Source organism: Stegostoma tigrinum, chromosome 7 (assembly GCF_030684315.1).
Source record: "Stegostoma tigrinum isolate sSteTig4 chromosome 7, sSteTig4.hap1, whole genome shotgun sequence".
NCBI classification, from domain to species: domain Eukaryota; kingdom Metazoa; phylum Chordata; class Chondrichthyes; order Orectolobiformes; family Stegostomatidae; genus Stegostoma; species Stegostoma tigrinum.
In genome coordinates this window covers 20,252,691-20,279,606 of record NC_081360.1, presented here as the reverse complement: position 1 = coordinate 20,279,606, position 26,916 = coordinate 20,252,691, and the positions used below count along the sequence as shown (strand labels likewise).

Genomic DNA, 26,916 nt, shown 5'->3' with positions numbered 1-26,916 from the left:
ATTAGTACAGGTTTATAATCATTTTGTCTTGCCTTATGCTTAGTTTCTCTCAACACATTCAAGTCTATATCACATGATAAGAGCTATGTACTCCTGAGCCCATGCATCCAAACCGACATTCCAGTGCACCACCAAGAGACTGCTGTATTGTTGAAAATGACCTTTAAAGAGGAGGGTGAATAATAAAACCTGTTTACCGATTTAGTTGGTAATGGTTTCAAGTAACACAGTTGAACTAGGGCAAGCATTCTCTTGATGTCTTCGTCAGGGATCTTTCTTTAGCAGCAGTAACATCGTATGTTTGTTTGGCACATTTAATATAGAAAATGTCTAAAGTGTGCCATTGCGTAATCAATCTAAATGAGTAACTTTTATGGAGGATTTTAGGAAAAGGGAGATGACGATTTTTGGAGTGAATTAGTTTGTAGGGCAGAAAAAGCTGAAAGCACAATCGCCATTGGCGGAACAAAACAAGTTTGCTTTTATGTATCACAAACAACAATAAGTTAAATGAGATCTATTTTTGGTGGTCTGTGTTGAGGGATAAATGTTGGCTACAATACTAGGATTACTTTCTTCTCTTTGCTGTAAGAGCTTTTATACCCGCCTCTCCCCCCACCCCCACCATCCCCATCCCCAAAACATCTGAAGCCTGGAATATATTTAGCAACAACCTGAGTAATGGTAATGAATTCCACAGCTCATGTCCGTTGTGGCAGCCTATCTGAATTATTGATCAGAACCTCTGTTCTAAGGCAGGCTGCACAGATCTTTGAAAAGATGCAAATACCTGAAATGCAATAGACAGCATGAACTGCATTTCATTGCACTAACCCACCCAAGTCCCTTTAAAAATGTCATCAAAATCCCAGAGCTGAAAATATGTGGTGGCAAATGTTTGTTTTAAGTATATTGGTGTTTTCTCCCCACATTTAATCATTTTCTCTTTAATGTGGTGCAGTTCCTTAGGTGCTGTCTACCCCCTGGCTAATAGTCAACCTTAGCTTCTGATCTTGGTCATGGATTTTGTTGGAAAATTTCATTCTGTCTTGCAGCTTCACCTGCACCTTGGTATTTACACCCAAAGGTTATGCAGCTTGGGTCACTGAATAGCGATCAGTAACAGTAAATCATGGTGTTTATCTCTTCACAAGCCTAGGAATACTCAAATCGTGTTTGTCACTCAAGGGCAGAGGCACTGACAAATCAGACTGTCATCATCCCTCTACTAATGGATTCTCACCCCTACGCTTGTACCTCATGCATTGTCTTCAAATGTTGTACTTTGCATAAAATTGTGTGGTGATTGTTGTTCTCTTCAACTGGATATTCAAATTCCTGGTTTATGATGTGCTTTATATTGTAGCTAGTACTCTATTTGACATGTTTACATTTTGGTTATAGGGATATTGGAGGAGGGTGTGTTGGGGTATTTGGGAATGATTAAGTGATACAGTAGCTTTAATTTAGTAAGAGAACTGATGTTTCTGTATTGGGAGCATGGGACACTGCTCTTGAGCAGCTTGTTATGAATTTACTGTATTTTGATTGATCTTGGTTTGGTTGATGAAAGACAGAAGAGCCAGGTTGTCTCCTCCTAACTCTGTCTCTTGTGGAATTTTGTATTTGAAGATACATAATTAGGAGATTTAGAATTGGTTGCTCTCTTCAGTGTTGTTGAAACTTTCTTTGTGAGCTGCTCACTGACATAAGTAGCCTTGGTGGATTGATAGGTGGGAAGTGGGAGATGGGAGGTGATGTCACAAGCCAGAAGTTCAAATAATGCTCATGGAGGGGTTATGAATGGGTCAAGTGTTGATCTATAATTTTTACCAGTTAAAGATTCAGCCTTGTAAAGCCTGTTTCCACATATCCAATAATTCTAATGAATCACCAGCTGATTGCAGATTGATGTAATTATGGATTTATCTGTCTAAAGGACAGGAGAGCCAAGAACCCGATTTTCACCTAAAGTGTAAGCCATTGTTCGGCTCTGATTCAATTTGGATGCTGATGTTAAATGAGTGATCCTTTCTTCTTAGGTCTTTGTGTGTGAACTTTTTGGTTGAACACCCCTCACTTAGTAATTTTCCCTCACAAAATGAGGCTGTTGTGTGTGTGTGTACGTGTGTGCTAGGCACATAAAACCTCATTGTAAGTCTGTCTATCTAAACTTTCTGTATCCGATCAAATGTTCTTCTATCATGTAAGGGGGTGGGGGAGGGGAATAGAGACCTCTTCTGTAAACATATTTACTGTATGGAAGCATTTTTGAAAATACAAGGAAGAATTGTATTTGGTTTGATTAGGTCAGTGTTGCTAGACTGAGGAATATTTAAAGTACACCAGCTCTTAAGTTGGCATAATATTGTTCATGAATGTGTTAGGATCCGCAGTTGTATTGTTTGTTGAATTGATCCAATTGTAACTCATTTTAACACTCAGGCATCTCAGCAGAATGATGATGAATTGTACTCAAGCTAGTAAACCCGTGAATTTTGTTGCATAACCAAACTTTGTGGAACAGTTTGTCACGATACCAGCAATTTGATTTTCTAAAGTAACGTTGCCTCAATTTGTAAGCTGATCGCAAGTTTCCATGATTGATTGTTTTATCAGCACAGATATAACATGTTATTCTGACTTGGATCTTCAGTTCATTATCAGTATGATGCACATGTTTTGTATGTCCTCCAAGCTGATTCCTTCACAGTGATCCCCATTGGATTTAGATGGATCATGAGAGGTTTGGGATAGTCTGTGCTCATGGCCAGTGTCAAAAGTGCGCCAGGACGATGAAAAAAGAAGGGCAAGGTGATGCATGATTGCTCAGGGCCACTTCCTACAGATTGCGAGGCAGAAAAGGAGATCAGTATCTACTTCAGGCAACTGTATTTTCATCCAGTGAACAGGCATGGTCTTGCTAATTTTTTTCTCCATTGTTTCATTGAACAAATAGCTATTGTGTTAGGGCCACTGTTCTTCAGAAGGACTTAGTGTTCAGTCCTAGAGAAGAATAAATATTATATCTTGTGAGAAACTCGTTGCAGTGATGTGGCTCAGTTAATGATTATGGATAAGGTTGGCTCGAATTGTTTTGTAACAAGAGGTTCTTTGCCCAGTTTGCATTCTGAAGGATGTGCAGTGAATGGAATGAGAATTAAAATTTTGTTTCAGCTGCAGCTGCTAGTTGAAAAATAAGCAATGTTTTTGTTAAGCATTGCACGTCCACGGAATGAACTTACTTAGTATACCCCCTTGCACCCTCTCCATCTCTCTCTCCCTGACTTAACATCCACCCCTCCCCCGTTTGACTCCGTGTTCATTTGTTGTTTTTTAGCCTTCGCTTCTCTCTGCCACTCTGACTCTTCCTTGCGTCACTTACAAGAAAGTAGAAGCTAGAAGACTTTTTTGTAAAATGACAAGAAATCTGACCCAGGTGGATTTGAATTCAAGTTTATTGCCAAACAGTAAATGAGCAATGGGAGCTGTTCAAAATGGAAATGCTTCAGTTCTAAACTAGGTGTGGCCTTCATGAGGAAAGGCAGAACATCTAAAGTTTGAGCTTACTGGATGACTAAAGACAACAGAAATTATCAAGGAGGTTTGTAATAAATATTAAGCTCAAAATACAGATCTGAGATGAATACGAAAAGTACAAAGGAGAAATATGAAAGGAAATAGACAAGTATGAGTGTAACTCTGATAAAATTAACTTATAAATTTATAAAAGCATAATTAAAGGATAGAGCTGATTTGGATCAAAACTGTCAATGCAGGAATAGGCAATGTTGATAACAAAATGTGGGAGCCGAAGGCAGCTGCACCAGCAGACCGTAAATCTTGTAATAGTTGGAGGGAGCTGGAGTAAGAAATGATAATATATGTTTCAAACATTTGTAAAATGTCCAACAAGGGAAATTTCACAAGTGTTACAATCCAATCCCAGGCTGCTCAATGTATACCCCAAAGTCATTAAGCTCTTAGATGAGGAGGGATAAACTGCCTCCCATTCTTTGTTCATCCGCACCCTTGGGCTGGTTGCCACAAGCTTGACTTGAAGCGGGATTACTTCCTTGTTGATGCCTTTCTCCCAAACTAAATGAATTTAGAAGGAGCCAATGTAACCAGGCTTTCTTGAGTTATCGAGAGTGAGTTTATTAATTGGAGACGCAAAATAAAATCTAACATGCATACATGGATTAGGAATATGAGGCGAGTCCAAACAAAGATAAAAGTTAAAACATATATGGATCAGCCCCTTTAGGTCATTTATCAATGTTGATACATCTGTAAATTTGGGAGTTCTTGGCATTTGAAGGCTAATTAAAACCCTTTTGCCCGGTTTCTTTTTGGCATTTAGCTGACAGCACTGAGAACAAGAGAGTCCTTCTATTGTCCAGTTGTCTTGTTTATTTTTGAATGGCTTGTTCACTTAGAACAAGAGTCATTCCACCTGTGTTGACTCGGTCAGTCTTCAACTATGACCTTCAAAGCACATGAGTTTAGGCTAGCTCTAGCTCATGATAGCTCTAACCCAGCTTAGAGCACAACCTCAGTTCAGTGGTAGACCTTCTTCCACAAGTGCACAGAGAATGGGATTGCAGTTAGTTAACTCTCTCTATTTTTTTTCTTTTGTAAAAGGCCAAATATCTGCAAGATGTGGTTTTCTGTTGACAGATAGGAAAGAGATAGTCAACTCCATCATTATTTCTTTCTGTTAGAAGTTTCTTTGACACCCTGCAAGTGTGCCACTCCAAGGACCCACACAGGAGTTTGCCAGCCAGCATTAAATTTACATCTGCAGTCTCTTTGTCTGTAGCAGTCATCTTTTAAAATGACACACTTTGAAATTAAAAATTGAAAATGTCCGTAGTACTTTGAAGTTCTGAACTGCAGGAGATGGAGGAGATACTAAATTAGTATTTTACATCATTGTTTACTGCGGAGAAGGATATGGCTGCTGGAGAACTTAGGGAAATAAACAGCGACATCTTGAAAACTGTCCATATTAGAGGTGGTGGTGCTGGAACTCCTAAAACCCATGAAGGTGGATAAATCCCGAGACCTGATCAGGTGTACCCTAGAGCTTTGTGGGAACTAGGGAAATGATTGCTGGGCCCCTTGCTGAGATACTTGTAGAAGTTGGCTGATGTGAGGCTACAACTTGAGAAAGATGGTAAGGAAAAGCCAGAGAACTATAGACCAGTGAACCTGGCATCGCTGGTGGGCAACTTGCAGGAAAGGATCCTGAAGGACAGGACTTACATGTGTTTGGAAAGACAAGGACTGATTAGGGATAGTCAACATGGCTTTGTGTGTGGGGGAAATTGTGTCTCACTAATTTAATTGAGTTTTTTTGTTGCTTCTTCAAAGAGGGTTGATGAGGGCAGAGCGGTGAATGTAATCAATATGGACTTCAGTAAGGTGTTCAACAGGGTTCCTCACGGTAGACTGATTAGCAAGGTTAGATCACATGGAAAGCTAGCCATTTGGATACATAACTGGCTTGAATTTAGGGTGGGGGGGTGGTTTTCAGACTGGATACCTGTGATCAGCAACGTGCCACAAGGATTGGTGCTAGGTCCACTGCTTTTGGTCATTTATATAAAGGATTTGGATGTGAACGTAGGAGGTATGGTTAGTAAGTTTAAAGACGACACCAAAATTGTTGGTGTAGTGGCTGGTGAAGAAGGTTACCTTGATCAGATGGGCCAGTGGGCCAAGGAGTGGCAGATGGAGTTTAATTTAGATAAATTTGAGGTGTTACATTTTGGAAAAGCAAGTCAGGGCAGGATGGAGACACTTCAAGGTCATGGGGAGTGTTGCTGAACAAAGAGACCTTGGAATGCAGGTTCATATTTCCTTGAAAGTTGAATCACAAATAGAAAGAATAGCAAAAGTGCTTGATATGCTTGCCTTTATTGGTCAGTGCATTGAGTCCAGGAGTTGGGAGGTCAAGTTGCAGGTGTACAAGACATTGGTTCAACCCCTTTTGGAATACTGCCTTCAATTCTGGTCTGTCTGCTGTGGGAAGGATGTGGTGAAACATTGATAATGTTCAGAAAAGGTTTACAAAGATGTTACCAGGGTTGGAGGGTTTGAGCTATAGAGAGAGGTTGAATAGACTGGGGCTATTTTCTCTGGAATGTCAGAGGCTGAGGGGTGACCTTATGGAAGTTTACAAAATTGTGATGGACACAGATAGATATGATGATCAGACAAGTTATTTTCCCCTGGGGTCAATTTAAAAGGCATCTGTGTGGGTTTGTGAATAGAAAGCGTTTAGAGGGAATATGGCTCAAATGCTGGCAAATTGGATGGGTTAATTCAGGATATCTATTTGCTGTGGACGAGTTGGACAGAAGGTCTGTTTCCATGCCGTACAGCTCCGTCTCTCATCCATCATCACGGCAATTAGATGTAGTCTTGGGAATGGACCTGAGTGGATGAGAAAGGTCAATGTAGTGTAATGGGAATTGCTGCAATATAATATGCTTTGTGATAGAGAAAGAGCTGACAAGAGGTTTTTGAAAAATTCAGTTTTTGATTGAATAGAACGTGAGAAAATAACTGGGCAATATTGACGAAGTTATGTCAAAAAAAAATGGAAAATGTCTAAGAGTGTTCAGCATGCAGGAAAAATATATTCTGCTAAAAGGGAAAAGCAAACTAATCTCTAATGGGACTTTATAACGATAAAGGAAACAACTGAGGGTTAGGAAAGAGGTGTACATGTAAACAGCAGAGATGTACATGGTAGGAGAATGCAAAGAGATTCACTGCAAGAGGTTTTTTTAAAAAAAGCAAAGAAAAACTGAAATGTATCAAGAAACACAAGTCAAAATAGTAAGATTTTATAGATACATCAGTTAAAAAATGGAAGCCTGTGAGGGGAAAGGACCTTTTAAGGGATAAACACGATGATGCCCCAGGTAACAATAGATGGCAGAAATATTGGGCTGTTTTTTCCCCAAGAAATGATGATTTTAGGCAGATTGCCACTGTGGCTCTTTTTGAATGAAAGAAGGAAGCTCCGAGTTCCTGAGAGAAGACTCGCTCAGCGCTACCTCAGAAATGCAGAGCCAAATGTCTCTTCCAATGGATTTCTTGTAGTGTAGAACTGTCAGAGGAATGTAAATCACACTCCCTTTTCACAGCAGTCAGCTGCCCCATATTCTGACACTCGAGTGATAGGACAGGTCAAAATGAATTTTAGCGAATGAGATCAGGAATAAGATAAATTACATTTTTTATAAATCTCAGCAAAGTTTTGATTAACTTAGGTGATAAACCCCAGTGGCCTGAATAGATCTTTGATATTGTTAGGCATTGCCTAACTTTAATTGCCCTTAGGAAGGTCATGGTGAGCTACCTTCTTGCACCACTGTGTTCCATATGGTGCAGGTGTACCCACAGTAGTGCTCGGAAGGGACTTCTGGGGTTTTAATCCAGCATCATTGACTTTTATTGTGCTATTATACATTTTGAGAATCTGGGGAAAAGATAGCAGAGGCACTATAGGGTGTCCTAACTTAAAAGTCAGGGTCACGTGTCTGTAAATTGTGACTTGAAGTGGAAACTGTCAAAACTGGAGTTAGATTCCATAGGGGCTTCCTTACCAGAGAAATGAAAATGTTATGCATGTGCCTTCTAAATTGAAATAAGCACTTGAATTGATTATATTCCAGCATTGGTGACTAAATAAATTGAAGTAATTTTTAAAATACGTCTATAAAATAAACATGTAACACATTACTTACAGTACTTACAGTATTTTCTTTCATGTACCCTTCAGTTTGGACCTGGGCGTCCATTACCTGAGTCATGTGCAAGGAGATTTTCACTCAACAGATTGAAGGCCACTTGCTGAAGTTCTCACTTTTTCCTGGCTGCGTCATGACCACACCTTGGTGAAGCTGTTTTTAAGGGGCCACAGCACCCCTTCTTGCTGGTTGATGCTGCCTTTGAGGGTCTCTTCAGGCTGGGTTCCAGAGTCTCGGGTGTCTATGGACGAGGAAAGATCCAGGGCTGCTGAGTGTGGAAATGGCAATTTATTAGTCTCTAATGGGATGTCAGTATTGCTGGTTAGGCCAGGATTCATTTCCCAGCCCTAGATACCCTTGTGAAGATGGTGCTGAGATGCTTCCTTGAACTACTTCAGTCCATTTGATGTTGCTACACCTACAATGCCTTTAGAGAGGGACTTGCAGAATTTTGATGAAGTGACAGTGAAGGAATGGCTATATATTTCCCAGTCAAGATGGTGGAGGGAAATGTGCAGATGGCAGTTTTCTCTTACATCTGCTACCGTTATCCTTCTAGATAGTTGTGGCCCTGGTTTTGCCCAGTGCTGTCAAAGGAGCCTTGGCGAATTTCTGTAGGCATCGTGCACACATTGCTGCTGCTGAGTGTCAGTGGTGGAGGGAGTGAATAGTTGTGGAAATGTTGCCAATCACATGGGCTGCAGGGGTCTTGAATGGTGTCAAACTTTGAGTGTTTTTAGAGCTGCCCTCATCCAGGAAAGTGGGGAGTGTTTGTTCACACTCCTGAATTTTGTCTTGTAGCTGATGCCTAGCTTTGAGAAGTCAGGACGTGAGAGATTCACTACAAGATTCTGAATGTCTGACCTGATGATGTCACCACAGTACTTAAAAGACTGGTCCAGTTCAGTTTGTTCTCAATGATAATCCCCAGGACGTTGGTGGTGGGGGAATTCAATGATGGTGAAGCTATTGAATGTCAAGGGACAATAGTTTAATTCTCACTTGTTGAATGGTTATTGCTTGACACTTGTGTAGTACGAATGTTACTTGCCATTTGTCAGCCTAAACCTGGATAATGTCCACATCTTTTGCATTTGGGCATGGGCCGCTTCAATAGTTGAGTTGTGAATTGTGCTGAACATTATACAGTCTTCATTGAGCGCCCCATTTCTGACCCTTATGGCGGAGGGAAGGTCTGGCTGAGTCATGGGGTCCCTTTCAGCCCCATGCGCATTGGGAGCAAGGTTTGCATTTGGTCAGCATCTGCATTCTAATGGGGGAAAAGCAGTGGCTCTGCTGGGACGTCAGGGCTCTAGTAGCCAGGGAGTCACCTCAGAAGACATCTGGCACCAGTGTGGCATGGAAAGATTGCAAGTTGGAGAGAGGGGATAGGCTGTGTCAATATGGCATCAATTAAGTCAGTTATCGTGTATTAGGCACTGTTGTGAACAATGTTACAATGAATCTTGTTACACTCTACAAGATTTTAGGACCAAACGACTTTCCAATGTGGAAGTGCAAGTGGTCTTTAATTCAGATTACTTGCATTTCACCTGTTTATTAATTTGTTGGAAAAAAGATGTAGTGCCAGTGGACTGGTGGATTGCAGAAGAAGTGTGTGTATTTAGGAAGACAGATCATGTTTAAGAAATTATAGACAAGACAGCTTAACATTGGTAGTAGGAAAAATCCTAGCATTTTCATGAGAGAATAGAAAAACATTTAGAAATAAAAATAATCAGGAAGGAATTCAAAATGGAGAATCTTGCATTACTGTCTTACTGAAGTTTTTGAGGTGGTAACAAAGAGATTAGATAATGGTGATGTGATGAGTGTAATTTATATATTTTTTTAAACAAGTTCCCATTGATACAGTGCCCCATAATATACAGACAAATAAGGCCAGAGAGTCTGGAATCAGTGGCTCAGTGGGAGAATGAATTGCTAGCTTCAGGACATCAAGCGGAGTGAGAATAAAAGTTAATTAATCAGTGGCAGAAGGTGGACAGTGATATTCTATAAAATTAGTGTTGAGACTACTGCTATTTACAATTTGGATTTGTGATTTGAAATGGAAATCTAAAGCACAATATCTAAATTTGCATGTTAAAGCACTTTAGGAGGATGCTCAGTATTGTGGAGGGCAGCAGCAAATTGCAGGAGGACGTTAGTAAACTTGCAGATCGGCAAGTAATTGGCAGGTGAAATTTAACACGTTTTGATAGATGTGAGCTAACACAGGATTGTACCACTTAGGCCTCATTACTTACAAGGTGCAAGCCGAGCTTTATAATTTCCTCCCATTCCACAAGCCAATGAGATATTTGTGCTCCCCTAATTCTGGCTGCTTGTTCCCAATTAGAGTTAATCCTCCGTTGCTGATTGTGTTGTCATACCCAACCTCCCTACACCCATCCACCTTTGTTAGCTCCTTTAAATCACTCCTTTAAAAATTACCATTTTGAACAGACTTTTGGTAATGTGATTTAATGTTGTCTTATGTCGTAGATTTGTGCAATAAGTCTGCGATGCCACATTTCATGAAGGAATTTTTTTGAAAAGTTCACTGTTGTAGTTTGTTTTATCAGGCTCTTGTGAAACCCTTTTGGAATGTTTTGTCATGTTAAAGTCGCTGTGCCATATAAGTTGTATGTGGAGTTCCAAAGTTGTTCGATAAAAATATGACATAATGGACCTGTTAACAAATTTGAAGCCATGGAGTTAAAGGAACCTGTGGCAACATGGATATAAAATGAATAAATGCATAGAGTCATGGTGAACAGTCCTGTTTCTTACTGGAATGGAATATATTGTGGTGTCTATTTTGTCAGAGTAAGGACTATTGATATATATGAATTATTTGAATATAGAAGGATATCATCGCAAACTATGCAACCTAAAGCAATTCAGAAATGATGAGAATAGTAACAGATTTTCGTAGGTCTTTGGTTAGACATGGGGGGACAGTAAGACAGATAAAATTTAATGTAAAGAAGTGGTAGGAAGAATGTCGAGAACATAAAATGACTGATACAGTTTGAAAAGAGGGTGTGGAAACTGAGACCTTGATGTCTCTGCCCACATTTTCTTGAAGGACAAATCTTGATGGCTCAAAAAAGCATCTGTGACATTAGGCTTTTTAAACAAAGTGTACAAAGGAAAGGAAGCTATACTAAGTGGCTGTGACACATCGTTCAGGCCTGAGGTGGAGTGTTGTGTCCAATTTCCGGAACTATATTTTAGGAGCAATGTTGATGCATTTATTAAGGAAAAAAAGTGATATGTGTACGATATAAAGAAAAATGTAGGGAGATGATAAGTAAGTTTGCTGATGACATGAGGAGATTGGCTAGGTAGATGACAGTGACATAGAAGTTCTTAAAATTACAGGAGGATATAGATGGATTTATATAGATGGGTAGATCAGTGGCAGATGGAATTTAACCCTGATAAGTGTGAGGTGATGCACTGCTGAAGAAGTAACAAGCTGTGGGAATACTCTATGAATGGCAAGACACTAAGAAGCTCAGAGGAATCTCGGGGTGCTTGTCCACAGATTCCTGAAGGCAGCAGGACAGGATAATAGGGTCGTTAAAGCATACGGCTTGCTTGCCTTTATCAATCAAGGCTTTGATTATAAGAGCAGGGAGGTTATGTTGGATCTGAGCAGTACTTCGGTTGGCCCACAGCTGGAGTATTGTGTGCCGTTCTGGTTACTGCAGTATAGGAAGGATGCGATTGTATTGGAGAGAGTGCAGAGGCAAGTCACCAGGATGTTGCCTGAGATGGAGCAGTTTAGCTTTGAAACAGGCTGGATAAGCTTGAGTCGTTTTCCTTGAAGAGGAGAGCCAATACGGGGACCTGACTGAGGTCTGTAATTTTCCTTCAGGGAATCTAGAATGTGCCACCATTTAGTGAGGTGGATAACCTCACCATCTTTAAAAAGTATTACCGAGATAGTAGGAACTGCCATTGCTGGAGAATCTGAGATACCAAGGTGTAGAGCTGGATGAACACAGCAGGCGAGCAAGAAAGCTGACGTTTCGAGTCTAGACCCTGAGTGCTTGGATGAGCATCTGAAATTTCATAACATTCAGGGCTATAGGCCAAGTATTGGGAAGTGGGACTAGACCAGAATTCGAGTAGTTTTTTTTCCCTCCTAATGCGGATTCAATGAGTTGAAGGCCTCTTCCACACTATCTAATTCTATGAGAGGGTGAAGGAGAGGTTTATTGGAATGTTATTGGGGAAGAGAGACTTCAGGCACGTGGAGAATTTGGAGCCACGTTCCTTGGAGCGGATAAGGTTAATAAAAAGTATAATAGCAATATTTAAATCCTGACAGATTGGAAAAGTCAATAAGGAAATGCTGCTAATGTCAAATAGATTGCACAGATTGACAAAAGAATTCTAGGTGAGATGAATAGAGTTTGTTTGACACCGCAAGTTATCTACGATGAACTGACTGAAAGAATCTAGAAGTAGACTCTGTAATAACTTTGAAAAGTTACTATATATGTACTTGAAAGGAAAAATGTTAAAGGACTTTGGAAAAATGGCAGGTGAGTGGAGTAATTAGACTGAACTGCGAAAAATCTGGCATACTGTACTGTGTAGACCCTTGTGAAGTATCATTCTGTGGTTCTGTTAGCTCCATGTTGTTTTCTTCCTGCTTACTATCCCATTATCTGCCTGGATGAACTTGCTACATACTTAGGAGTATTTGTCTTCTCTATAATATTTTACCCCTCTCGTGCATGAACTAAAGTAGTACTTCGATACCTTGACAACTTGCGCAGTTATTTTTTTTAGCCAAATTCCTTGAAGCATTAATTGGAATTTAAGCAGATTGCCATAAAATGAATGTTAAATTAAACATTCAATTTAATGTTTAGGCATGATTGAAGACAAGAAGTTTTCACATAGTGATTACATAATTTCATGCTGCATGGCTGTACCTATTGCAATAGTTCATTGAGGGCACTACTGCTTCATCAGAAGATTATTTTTGTTATGTATGTGTTGAATTATAGCTGATGGATATTCCTTAGAAAAGCCTTTGACTGTTTATGATTATTCACACTGCACTTTAACAATGTTGACTATGTTTAAGTCTTCACCTAATGTACATGCAGTCTTTCAATTCAGGGTGTGGGAACAGCCAGTGATGAGGAATGTAAATCCTAGCCTTGATTATTGTAGCTCTTCTACCCTCCAACTAAAGTGAATCAGAAAGCTGTGATTCATTAGCTGAATGACTTGAAGACTTTTTGGTTGGCCTGGCTGATTTTTTTTCAGCAGAGACTGTTGTCTCTGAGCCACTTGCTCCTGTTTTTTTTTGCCTGGGCCTATTCTGTAAACTCCTGAATGGTAGTGATTTGGAGATTTGTCTGAATTCAGACATTAGTCTTGACTAACATGGTTGGTAGCTTATTTTCCACTACCTTTAGGATATAATTTCCTTCCCTAGCTACTGGAGGGATAAACTTGGGAGTATTCTGATTTGCAAAGATGAAAGCAATCAGCCTACTGAACGAAGGATTCCAGAGTGTTTCCCATCTCTCATGATGTGGTAATTGGTAAAAACCAAAACAAATTTGAACAATGTAAACTTTGAAGTGTGTGAAAGACTGAATATCAGAAAAGTTAGTAATTTTTCAGATGGGTAGTAGTTGAAATTCAAACCAGAGAAATTTAAAATAGGATATTTTAGGATGAAAACTGAAAGTATACCCTTAAATCCCAGATCCCTGATTCTGGAGAAATAGGGATTTGGATTTTGTAGATTAGTGGCTTTTCAAATGTTGCAAATACAGGTAGGTGAAGGATATTTTTAATGAAAAGTAGATATTGCCAAATTTGGCAATATGATTAATTGAATGTAAAAGCAAGGGAGTGATAATGCAATAAGTTGGTTAGGCATCTGTAGACACTTGTGTGTGCAGGTCTGGGCATCTCTTTATAGAAAGGGCATTATAGTCATGGAAAGGAAGCAGCAAATAATCAGTTATTCCAGAAATAGGAGGTTAGTGTTATCGTGAAATGTTTCAAAAGTGCTTTCCACTGGAGCTGAGTGTTAAAGAGAATATTAATTAATATATGTAAAAGGTTTATGGAGAATAAATAACGCAAACATCTTTTCAGTTATTTCATGATTCAGAGGGTTATTAGTCATGACCTATTTTATCACAAGTGGCTATTAAACATGTGGTTGTAATGCGTAATGATTTGGGGGGGAAAATGGATGTGGAGAAAGGGCAGGGACTGAGGAATGGAGAGTTTCGGTTGAAGAGGTATACCTTAACCCAATATAATTTAATTTGTGGTTCTACATTTCACAGTCTAAGAATAAGGGGTAAGTCATTCAGGACTGAGATGAGGAAGAACTTCTTCACCGAGTTGTGAATTCTCTACCACAGAAAGCTGTTGTGGTCAGTTCATTAGATGTATTCAAGAGGAAACTGGACGTGGCTCTTGCAGCTAAAAGGATCAAGGAGGCATGGAGAGAAAGCAGAAGTGAGATACTGAAATTGCATGATCAGCCATGATCATGTTGAATGTTGATGCAAGCTCAAAGGGTTGGATGGCCTACTCCTGGACCCATTTTCTATGTTTCTATATTTACGTAAAACCATAAGGAATAGGAGCAGTGGTAGGCTCTTTGACTCCCCAGGCTTGCCGTGCCATTCAATAATATGCTGATTTGCTGCAGGCCTCAATTGCTTTTTCATACTAACTCCTGTTAGCTTTTCCTACAATGAGATTTTCAATAGCACAAGGTCTCATAAGAATGCAAATATCACGTTATAGTTGAACTATTTACTTCTTTTCAACATCCATCTGTCAAGCCCCTTCAGAATATTGTATGTTTCAATAAGATCACTCCTCAGTCTCTAAACTCAAATGAATAAATGTCTAATCTGTTTCGCCATTCTTGATAATGCAGTCCCTTCAACCCTGGAATCAACCTAGTTAAACTCTTTTAAACTGCCCCAATGCGTGTTTTTTTATGATCTGGGGTCCGAAATATACGCAGTACTCCTGGTGTAGCATCATCAACACTCTGTACAGTTGTAGTAAAACTTTGTGCTTTTAAACACTAACCCCCAAGCCATAAGACTAAAATTATATTTGCATTCTTAATTTCTTGGTGCACTTGCATGCTAAGGTGAAGGAACAGTGTTCCAAAAGCTTGTTATTTCAAATAAACCTGGTGGACTGTAACCTGGCATTGTGACTTCTGACCTTGTCCACTGTAGTCCATCATTGGCACCTCTGTACCATGCATGCTAACTCACTGTTTCATGCACAAGAGCATCCAGATCACCCTGTGTTAGACTTCTGTGGAGTCTCACTCCATTTAAACAATTGTCTGGCTTTTGATTCTTCCCCCTAAAGTACACAAGTGATCACTGCCAAGTTTTGGCCTAGTTGCTCAACCTATCAAATACCCTTGCAGATCCCTTATGTCCTCATCACAACATGCTTTCCCACTTTTTTTTATTATTAGCAAATTTGAATGCATTATACACTGTTCCCACCTCCAAGTCATAAATACTTACAGTAAATGATTGAGACCCTAGGACTAACCATTGTCGTATTCCACTGGTTATGTCTTTCCAACCTGGCAAATGATCCGTAATTCCTGACTATTTTGTGTATTAACCAATTCTTAATCCATGGTAATACATTACTCCCAATATGGAGTGCAGTAATCCTTTACGTGACAACTTATCCAATGCTTCTGAAAATCCAAGTGCGGTACATCTACTGGTTCTCCTTTATCAACTCCGCTTATTATGCTCAAAGAATCTTTGAGTTTTTTAAACGTGATTTCTCTTTCACAAAGCCATGTTGGTTGACTGCATTTAATTTCTACAATTGCAGTGTAAAGCTGGGCTGTGTGGGAAACCTCAGCCGTGAAAGCATCTAGCATTCTCTCCTTCCAAACTGAAATGTGTTGGAGCGAGCAATTTAAGCATTGAATTATAGGGAGGCAGAACAGATGGATAGGTCATGAAATTTACTGAATGACTGCCTGAATGAAGAGATTAGCAACAAGATTTCACTTTGTTTAGTTTTTACTTTAACAGAAGCTGGAACTAGTGTAAAGTACGTCTGTATTAAAGGTAAATGATACTTTGCCTAAAAAGGTAAATTTTGTTTTAAATATTAAGTAGCACAAAACACTGTTGTTTGGGTACAGTACTATCCCGATGGATACCTGGTAGATATCCCATTGAAACTGAGACACCATACTGGTGGCTACAACCTTGTCTCTCTACCACGCGGGTACAGTGCTGATGAATGTAAGTGTATCCTGATAACGCTGACACAATGCTGATGGGTACCAGTTTTAGGCAGTCAAAAGGTGAATTCCTAGCTGCAAAATTCCCAGCTTCTGACTTGTACTTGTAACCATAATATTATGTGGTTGGTCAATTAAATTTCTGAAAAGTGGTGAACTCTAGGGTGGGGGATATTGAAATGGTGATGGAATGTCATGGCTGCTCAGATTGTCTTGTTGGAAACGGTTATTGTCCATGACTTAGGTGGTGTGAACGCTTCTTGCCACAATCGGCTGAAGCCTCAGTGTTGTCCAAGTCTCGCTTGCAGGCACAATCTCCTCTGTTTTCTGAGGGGCTACAAATGAAACTGAGCTCCATCCAGTAACATTCTGATGGGTGGACACACACCACTTCTTCCGAGACCATTTTATCCTTTCTAAGGTTAAGTGTCCAAAACTAAACATGGTAACTCCAGCTGCGATTAGAATTGAGGCTTTGATAAATGGTGGTTGTTTTTTGTTTATTAATTCCAGTCCAAACCCTGAAAAAGAGGAGGCAGTTCATCGTCTAGAACTTATTCAACCTTTCATTGCAAGCATTCCAAATTATGCCTTGGTCCATCTACCTTGACACAATGTCTTTGTCTAGATAATAGCTATGAATATCGCATTTAAAATTTTTAGTTGAACCATCATCTGCTTTTTGTTGGAATGAGTTCCACGTTGACCATTGAGTGTAGACAAGTGTTTTCTAGTTTCTGTGCTGAATATCCTGGTTTTTATTTTGCAGCTACTGTTTTGGCCCCTTATTCTGTGCTCTTCCACAAGTGGGAAACATTACTCTGTCAAGATCATGAACTTTGCTTCCTTTTTATTTGTCCTATCTATGAATTCAAATAAAAATCATGAAAATGCTCCTTGACCTTCTGTATTTTAGCAAATGTAAGAGTAGTTTGTCAGCTCTGGTGGATTCACTAGAATATTACACCTCACTCCTTCCAAGACCAATTTATCTATTCCAAGTTTCAATGCCCAGAACTGAATATTGATTCCAGATGCGAATTAAGCAAGGTTCTGATAAATCATGGTTTGTTTTCATTTGAGGCAGTGATCCTCATCTTGAGCTCTTCTGTATATCAGGGAGCTCAATGACATTCAGGTGCATTGTGGCTACAACTGTGACCAGATGCCTTTGATGAAGGGTCTAGGCCTGAAGCATCAGCTTTTGTGCTTCTGAGATGCTGCTTAGCCTGCTGTGTTCATCCAGCTCCACACTTTGTTATCTTGGATTCTCCAGCATCTGCAGTTCCCATTATCTCTGACCAGATGTCTTTTATGCTGTTTGTGTCTTACTACATATTTACAGAGAGCATGATAAAACAACAGTAGAATTAAAAACTCCATGCACTCTAGATATTAACATACCCCAAATTGCTTCCACCCTGTCTCTCGCACGTTACCATCATATGCATCTACGATCACTCTCCTCCCTGTTATGGCTTAGGTTTGATATTGCTACATTTAATCAGTGAATATTCAGACCAGTGGTGCCTAGTGGAGTAAGATACTCCTTCTGAAGCTTGCTTTGCTTTTGTGCAGGTGCACTGTTAAGAGGTTTGTGTGAGATTTCTGGAGAAATGTAAATCCTTTGGGGAGAGAAAATACCCAGACAAGGTTTGCAAAAACGTTACAATTTTCAGCAAAAGCAGTAAATAATCTATCTGAAGCCAATGACTCAGTCAGATTTTAAACAAAATATATTTACCCTGTCTCTTAAAGCTATCTTCATTCGTTCCAATATTTATCCATTCAGTGAAGTATTGGAGACTCACTCTTGAGTGTTGGCTGTTCCATTTACAAGGCCTTTATCTCTTTCTTATTCCTGCTTCTACCAACACTGCATTACTGGATCTTGTTGGAGCCTTTCTTTTACATAATTTTCTGGAATTTCAAGTTAATAATGGCATTGTGAAGAGAAATAGGACCTTACTGTCCATCTGCTTAAACGGTGAGAAAGCAAGTGAGGAAGGTTAAAGAAGTAGGTTGAATTTGTTGATGAATTCAATGTGGACTAAGATACAGAAAGAAATATTGCAATGAGAGAGAAAGAAGCAGAGAAAAACTTCTTTTTCGAAATAAATTCCTTTTCTTTAAAAAAAAATCAACAATTGGCTGCATGCAGGAATGAGATTCTGCATTTTAAAAATTTTCGATCAACCAATTCAGAAATGCTATGAGACACCTCTGGGTGAGACTTGAACGCTAACCTTCTGAGGTAGAGACAGTTACCACTGCACCACAGGACTCTTCTCCACAGTTTAAATTTCCTCACTAAGTGAAACATGTCAATTGGTAGACCATTAACGATAATTGGGAGCAAAAACAAAGTTGCTGGAAACTTCAGCAGATCTGGCAGCATCTGTGGAGGAGAAAACAGTCAACATTTCGGGTCCGGTGACCCTTCCTCAGAATGATTAACGGTTATCATGTTGCTTAAAAGGTAATTGCACATAGGTTCCAGCCTCAATATGCTCTAGTTCATTTGATGGAAATTAATGTGTATTTCTTAGTGTTGTAAGATGAGTCCCCATCAAGCTTTAAAGATGACCTGGGATTTGCTGCCAGCATTCTCTTTTCCCAGTAGGCGTCACAGGGCCTGCTTGGCCTAGTGTGGTTGCTCTCTAATAAAAATGTAGCTTATTGATGGAATGATAGCAACTGTATACAAATTATATTGGTGTGATAACCTTAGTAATAATGTCTATCAAGGAGACCTCAGTGTTAGGTCATACTGTGCCCGAGTCCATGTGACATCCTCAGTGTTAACCCTTTCAGACCCTCAGCCTTATAGAAGTCTAGGAGACTAATGGGGAAGTTTCACTGATGTGAAGCCAACGGTGCAGTTACCTAACTCGTCTTAAGTTGACTGTAAATCATTAATCCTGCTGACTACCTTGCATATTTATAACAGCATATGTCTTTGACACATTATTTTTCTTGTAAGATCTGGTCTGCAGGTGATGTTGAAGTACAGTTCTAGAGATGCTTTACTTAAGTGGCCACTCCAAAGAAGAATACCTCACTGAAATGTTGCTCTAGCTGTTTGGGTTGTGCAGACGAACCTGAATCTGACCTTGTTTGAAGTGTTCATGCAAAATACTTCTCAAAAAGAGATACAGTCAGTTCTGCTATAATATGTGTTTCTTCAGTGCAAATTGGCATTAACGTGATTGAAGAACTTAAACTGCTATTTGTAGAACACGAACTTTCTTTACCTGTATTGGCTAATCCACGATTCCGGCCCCATTAGTTTACATGGTGCGGCCGTTGCACAATTTTCTTATAACATGAAAACGGAACTCTGGTATTAAATCAGAACTGACTGTACTGGATAAAATTCCTCGATCTCTGGCCAATTTCCGCATCCCTTTTGCTGCCCCCTGATCTTTCTATTTCACATCTGTCTTCCAGATTATTAGAGGGTATGTGAAGCCAGTAGCCTGGCCTATTGTCTCAGTTCTACACTGGATGATGCAGCTGTCCATATAGCTTCTCCACAGGATTCACTTTTTCCTTAGGATTCTGTAATTTTGAGTTTGAAGTGAAGGGATGTGTGAAATGGTTTCTCTGGTGGTGCAGTTGTTGTGAATCATGCGTACTTTATCTTTGTTTTCAGTAGCAACTGACAGTGCAATAGTGTAGAACTCATCAGCTTCAGGCACAGTATTGAAATCTGACCTTGTAGAGGAGGTTTTGGCTTCAGCTGTTATCGCTTCACTGCTCCGCATACTGTTACAAGAAACAGGGAGAGAAGGAACACTTTTAAAATTGCTCACCCCAAAAATGCTAAAGTGATTGTTACTGTATTGTAAATTAGATGAATACAGTGGAGTTATAGACTCTTGCAACAGACATTTTACGCCAGATTATACAATTCTGAATTATGTGCTGACGTAGATTTGCATATCCACTGAGACAAAAATATAAATTGACTTTGCTTTCTCTCCACAGATGCTGCCAGATTTGCTCAGTTCCTCCAGTTTCTGTTTTTGTTTCACTTCAACAGTTCTTTGTTTTATGTTATTGAGAATCTTACTGTTATAGAAGAAATTCATGGCATTGCCATTAGTTGGGACTTCTTTTACATCTTCCAGCTTGACCTTTTGTGACTTAACTTGCTGGAAGTGCAGTTTGATAACAGTGGTGCAATGAGGACCTTAGACCCTAGGTGTAATGGTCACTCCCTGCTTAAACAGTTACATTTAAGCATAGAGAAAGAAAAAGGAGTACAACAAAATGGAAAACTAAATTTTCATTTTGGAATATTTAAGTTCACTTATTCAGTGCAAACATTGTTGAAATCTTAATTACTGAAAATGTCGATACGCTTCGATAATTGTATTTGTTCAGTATGCTCAACTTGCCTTTTATAATAACTGTTGGAAGATATGCCACTGATTTTAGTGAGTGCTGTGGGATGCCATGATCCCTTTGACCAAATATGATATAAAGAGTCTTAACCTTCCTTTAAGAGGAGAAAATTTGATTTAACTCCTGTTCAGGATCCTCTCTGAGGACAGGTAGGGTTAATGTTGGATTACAGATGATAAAGCATGCTTTTTATCATTGTAATAACTGTATCATTTTATTTTTGTATTTTTGATTACTGAAATGGGGAAAAAAGACCTTTAAAGATTATAGAAGGGATTACTGCACTTTTAAAAAGACAGATTGCTTACACTTATTGTAAATGCTGTTTATACTTGTTTGTTCAATGGTGACAGACGTTTAGTTGCAGATGAACTGGCACCAGGTTCTTTTACAAAGGGAGATTCAGTCAGCCGCAAGTAGCTGATTGCTCTTGAGTGATAACCAGTTGCTGAATATAAAGACCCTCTGCCTGCCAACAACCATATCATTGGTTTGTAGGCAGCTGAGCAGCTTGAGGGTTAAAAACAAGACAGCAATAAGGCTTTGGATCTCCAGAAGAAGTAGCGTCTCTGTCTCTGCAGTAAAAAAGAAGCGTTGGTTCTGAAGAAGGCCTGTTTATTTTCCCTTTACAATTGCTGTAAGCTTTTGGTATAGCTAATAAGTCAGAGACTTTGAGTTGTGAACCAGTTGCTGTCTGCCTCCTGCAAGCATGTTAAAAATACCTGTGCCAAAGAGATTGCGGAACGAGTCCTAGCAAACTAAAAGGAGCATCTCAGCAAACCCTGCTGGACAGGGACCATTGAATCCCTCCACCCATTCACTTCTTATTTGTGTCTTTTTGTATGTATATGTAAGGAAAGTTTTATTAAGTTGGATAGCATTTTAACTTGTAGAGATAAATATTGACAGTTCATAGCTGTTTACCTGTGTTTTGAATCTATTTGTTTGTAACCTGTTTCTTAAGTACAGAAACCTGGTCCATGTTTCTGTTTACCTGATAAAAAGACAGATAAATTAGGAAATTTTGCAGATCTTTAAATATTTTGAAGTTTTGTGATGACTCTGGAAGTAGCAGAGTGCTTGTTACCTTGCACACATCCCCAGCCCAATGTGATGTAAACTTTGGACCTGACTATTTCAATATTTCCCTTGTTGACCTCCTTATCATCCAAAAACCTGATCTAATCCAAAGTTTTAATCTCAAACCCGCAGTTCCTTACACCCTTTGTCATATTCACTGGCATATATGCCCCCTAATATATCAATGCCTTCATTTCAAAAACTCTAATCCTCATGCTCAAATCACTCTACTGCCTGTCCTTCCCTATCTCCCATAATGTGCTCCTATCCAGGAATTCTGAGAGCTTATGTTCCCAAAACTCTGATCTTTTGTGAATTCTAAACATCCTACATATCACAATACACAGTAGACCAAACTCTAAGGTCTGGAGATCTCTTTCAAGCTCTTTCCTCTTCATCCTGCCTCACGTTTTAATAACCTCTGTGAAACAACTCACATTCCTCAATTTCCTCATCTGTGGTAAGATTTTCTGCTTCGGCTTCACTTCCATTTTTGTGTATTTCACCTTGCTGTGTGTCTTAGGATATGACTTGGGTGTGATTGAAATGTTCCTGTCATCTCTTGTCTTGTGTGGGGAGATGCCTGGCCACAATTTGGCAATATCCCCCAAATTTCATTGTGTCAGAGCCTGATGCCTCACAATCATGGGAATAGCCTTTCAGCTATATATAATCATTTTATAAAAAGTATATTTGAGTTATAGGGCTCAAGGAATAAAGATATAAGTTGGTAGATTGGGAGAAACCCTTCATGAGGGTGCCCATTCCACAGTCTGTCCTTTCAGTTAATGACTGTAATATTTGTTTGCTGTTTTGTTTCACGTGCACCCTTTCTGCATACTTGATGTGCTTTGGTTAGCTTTTGTTAATTTGCCTTTTGTTTCAAAAAGGCGACAGATAAACAACGAGCTCTTGAGGAAACCAAAGCTTACACGACCCAGTCGCTAGCAAGTGTGGCCTACTTGATCAACACCTTGGCAAACAATGTCCTTCAGATGCTGGATATCCAGGCATCCCAGCTCCGACGCATGGAATCATCAATTAATCATATCTCTCAGGTAGGCTTACGTGGGCCTTTTCACAGCCCTTTAATTCTGTCAGTAATTTTTGGTTGTTCTGTTTTGATGAGATATTAGTTTTTCTTTATAAAAGCCTCTTACTCTTGTCCGGCTTGCAATTTTCGTCTTAGAACCTATCTCTTGCTGTTGACATCCTTTTTCTCTGCACTCATCCTTGCTCCAAAGGTGCCAGTTGTCCCCACAAATACATACACACAGCTGGTGTCTATGAACGTGAACGATCATGTCTTTTAAGATTTTAATTATCTTCAGCATGGTCTGTTCTCATGTAATGTCCATGGGAAAACTTTCTGCCAAAGTCTTCCCCTTCCTGTTTTATGTTATAGTACTGTCTCAATAAGCCTCTACTGTATCATCTTACAGCATGTCTCAGTAGATCTTCTTTTTGTCTCTGTTTATTTACGATGCTGTATTCATATACCTGTTTGACTACACCTTGACTGCCGTAATCAAATGCTGTTTCTTATATTTATTTAGCCTGCTCCCTTTGAGTCGAAGAGCTCCGAGCTCATCAGGCAGAAGTGAATTGAAAATTTTCCGACTTCTGATCTTTTTACGTAGTTTTCTCAACTCTCTAACTGATATTAGCAAGTGTTTCTAAGTAAACAGTGAAACTCAGTCACTGCCTGAGTTAGGGAAAGTACACCTGAGTTCCTTTTTGGATCTTTATTTGCCCTTGCTGTATATGCCTAACCCTGGACATCAGTGATGGCTTAATAGTAGAAGAGTTTGTATTTATTGTTTCAGACTGGAAGAGACAGTTGGTCATGTGCAGAATTAACTAATAGTTACAGCCCAAAGCAGGGGTTAATTCTAATTTATGCAACTTGGCAGCATGCTCCCTGGGTGCATTGACTCTAAAAGAATCCATCAGAAGCTGTGTCTGAATAAAAACTGTTCAGTAAATCTGTGTGTGTTGCCTCCAAAGATATAACTTGGAACCTGGTTCAGTAAAATGATTCATTGCTGCATCCCACAGAAAACGTTTTTCAATTGCCTTTAACCATCAGATATCACTATCTGTGGCAGTTGTGTAAGCATATTTGAACTTTCTCATCGGGCAGGGATTTGTATGAGCTAAGCCCGATTTTTGACTCCCTGTCCCAGTCCAGCGATTTAACACAAGTGCAAATTGTGACCAAATTTGGTGATGTATCCTAGTCAGTGATATGTGTGAATTCTTTCCTGACATGGAAATTCCTTTCCCATGATAACCCTCAACCTAAAAGTGCAATTGGAGCATTTGTTTATTTTATTTTGATTTTTACGAATCTAACTGCCACCTGTTGCAATGGCATCTCCATTCGCTGGAAATCAGTGCATGAATATTTTCCCTTGTGGAAACATTACCACTTGTAAAAAGTCATCTAAACACTCACCTTTTTGGTTATACTTTAGGTAAGCACATTGAGCTCCTCAGTAGTCTCCTGTTTGACTACTTCGAAACACTTTAGGAAGCCTTTCTAGTCTTAAAAATGCTGTACAAGTGGAAGGCTTCTATTTTCAAAAAATAGTGAAGCTAATGAACTTAGTGAACAGTCACAGACCTGAAATGTTAACTTATTTTGTGTATCCACAGGTGCTACCAAAGCAGCTGAGTGTTTCCAGAATTTTGTTTTCCATTGAACCTCTCCAGTGTGGAAACAGCCATCCACTCCAACCCTCCAAAAAGCATTCTACCCCGACCCACCTCCCACCCTATCTCTCTAACCCAGCATTTCCCCTGGTTAATGCACCTAACCCACACATCCCTGAACACTATGGTTAGTTTAGCATCGCCATTCCACCTAACCTGCACATCTTTGGACTGTGGGAGAAAACCAGAGCACCCAGCAGAAACCCACGCAGACATGGGGAGAACGTGCAATCCCCACGTAGACAGTTGCCGTAAGGTGGAATTGAACCCTTGTTCTGGTCACTGAAACAGTGCGAACCACTGAGCCACCATATCACCCATGTTTATTTTTCCCCTCATTTTTGATTTTCAGCAGCTGTTGTATCTTGCTTTTGTTTCAAACACTTATGAGTCTGTCTTACTAACAGCATAGTAACCTCCATTATTTGATGATTTTAAACTGATATTTAACACTACCTTCATCCGTGTAACAGTGCAGTTCAAAATATTGTGACAGTTTTATCTTCTGACAGCAAAATGTGAGAAATGTTTCAGATGATTAATAAATTTACAGCATCAGTGTTAACATTGAATCCTATCTGGTGGAAGAGAAAAATATCTTCAACTGATTCAATTTGAGATGGGAAATGTCATATGTGAATTGCCATATGTTGGACTGTTACATAGTATCAGCAGCGCAAAAACAGCCTGTTTTAGTTTATCTGGCCTGTAACCATGTTTATACTCAACACAAGCCTTCTCTCCCTCTGGATCTTTATACTCCGTCTTATATTCCTGTCCCCCTTTCTGTTGTGTATTCTTTCCTATGAGGAATTCAAGAAGAAAACTGCCTTTAAATGCAACTTATCATTTTAACTTTTGGTCCCTTAGAGATTTGGTCACTTGGTAATATAAGCATCTGGAACTCTGGAAATCTTTATAGCAAATGAAATGTGGACATTGAATTTGGACACAGTCCATTTGTACTCTGCAGAGTCCCACAAACTGCTGTGAGTCTGTCAAACCTGGAACTTATGCATAAAGGGGGCCAATCTGGACTCCAGAAATCTAGGAGAAACTACATTCCAGGCTTGACTTGGAATACAGCACAAAAAGCCAAATTATAGGATGGTCTAGGAAAATCAGATGGAATGTCAGCCTTCCTCAGACGTTGAGAAAATTAGCATATTCTTTAAACATTGTACCTCATGCCGCCCTACTGAAACAGAAAGTCAGTGCTGCTGATGTAATCAGTAATCGGAAATGGAATTTGGCACTCAATCCGTAAATGTGCAGTGCTATTGATGTCATCGTTGTGTGACAATTATCTGTTGAGTGACTGATACCTCACTTACATCCATCTCACTGTTCTTTTCACTACTTCGCTTGCTGTCGCTTTCATTACCTTGCTTATCTCTTTGCTTTTTTAAAATTTATTTTTGGGACATGGGTGTCACAGCTTGGCCAGCACTTATTGCCTAATTGCCCTGAAGAGGGTGGTGGGGAGCTGCCCACTTGAACCACTGCAGTTTACCTGCTTTTGATTGACCCACAATGTCATTAGGGAGGGAATTCCAAGATTTTGACCCAGCAACAGTGAAGGACCAGTGATATATTTCCATTTCAGGATGGTGAGTGGCTTGGAGGGGAAATTGAAGGCGGTGGTATTCCCATGTATCTGCTGCCCTTGTCTTTCTAGATAGAAGTGGTCATGGGTTTAAAACGTGCTGTCTGAGGATCTTTGGTGAACTTCTGCAGTGCATCTTGTAGATAGTTCTCGCTGCTGATGCTACTCAGTGTTAGTGGTGGAGGCAGTGGATGCTTGTGAATGTGGTGCCAATCTACAGGCTGTTATGTCTTGGATAGTGCCAAGCTTCTCGCGTTTTTGGAGCTGTACCTATCCAGGCAAATGGGGAGTTTTCCATCACACTCCTTACTTGTGCCTTGTAGTTGCTGGACATGATTTGGGGAGTCAGGAGGTGACTTGCTATAGTATTTCTAGTCTCTGATCTGTAATTATGTGGCAAGTCCAGTTGAGTTTCCAATCGATGGTAACATCCAAAAGGATGTTGATAGTGAGAGATTGTGATGGTAATACCATTGAAATTCAGAGTGTGGATGAGACTGCCTCTATTGGAGATAGTAATAGCCTGGCACTTGTGGTGTGAATGTTACTTGCCACTTGTCAACCCATTGTATTTGAATATGGACTGCTTCAGTATTTGAGCAGTCACCAAAGATGCTGAACATTGTGCAATCATTGGTGATCATTCTTACTCCTGATTTTATGATGAGGGGAAAGTCATTGATGAAGCAGCTGAAAATGGATGGAGGCCTAGGACATGACCTTGAAGAACTCCTGCTGGGATGACTGACCTCCAATTTTCTGTGTGCCAGGTCTGATTCCAGCCAGTGGAGAGTTTCCCCAAATCTTCAGTACTATGGTCAGAATGTTGTCATGCCCCGTAGCCTTTTGCAGTATTCGGTGTCTCCAACTGTTTCTTGGTATCACTTTTACTTGTCACTCTAATACTCACCCCTTTTGACACGTCACTCACCGCCCTGCTCCCATAGTGGTCCGTTAAGTGTTGGGAGTGTGGCAATGCTTGATTGGCATCCAAAGTAATGTCCTTTGGTGCAAGTAGCTACCTTCAACAT

General features: G+C 39.8%; 1 protein-coding gene across 9 annotated transcripts in view; it reads left to right on the top strand.

The window, feature by feature from the left end:
• LOC125453854 (abl interactor 2) overlaps positions 1-26,916 on the top strand; it is a 153,872-nt gene that overhangs the window by 55,440 nt on the left and 71,516 nt on the right. For all 9 annotated transcript variants that reach the window (XM_048533893.2, XM_048533891.2, XM_048533894.2 and 6 more), the window contains exon 2: positions 22,455-22,622. In XM_048533893.2, coding sequence (XP_048389850.1) covers positions 22,455-22,622 — 168 coding nt within the window. The remainder of the gene's footprint in view (positions 1-22,454; positions 22,623-26,916) is intronic.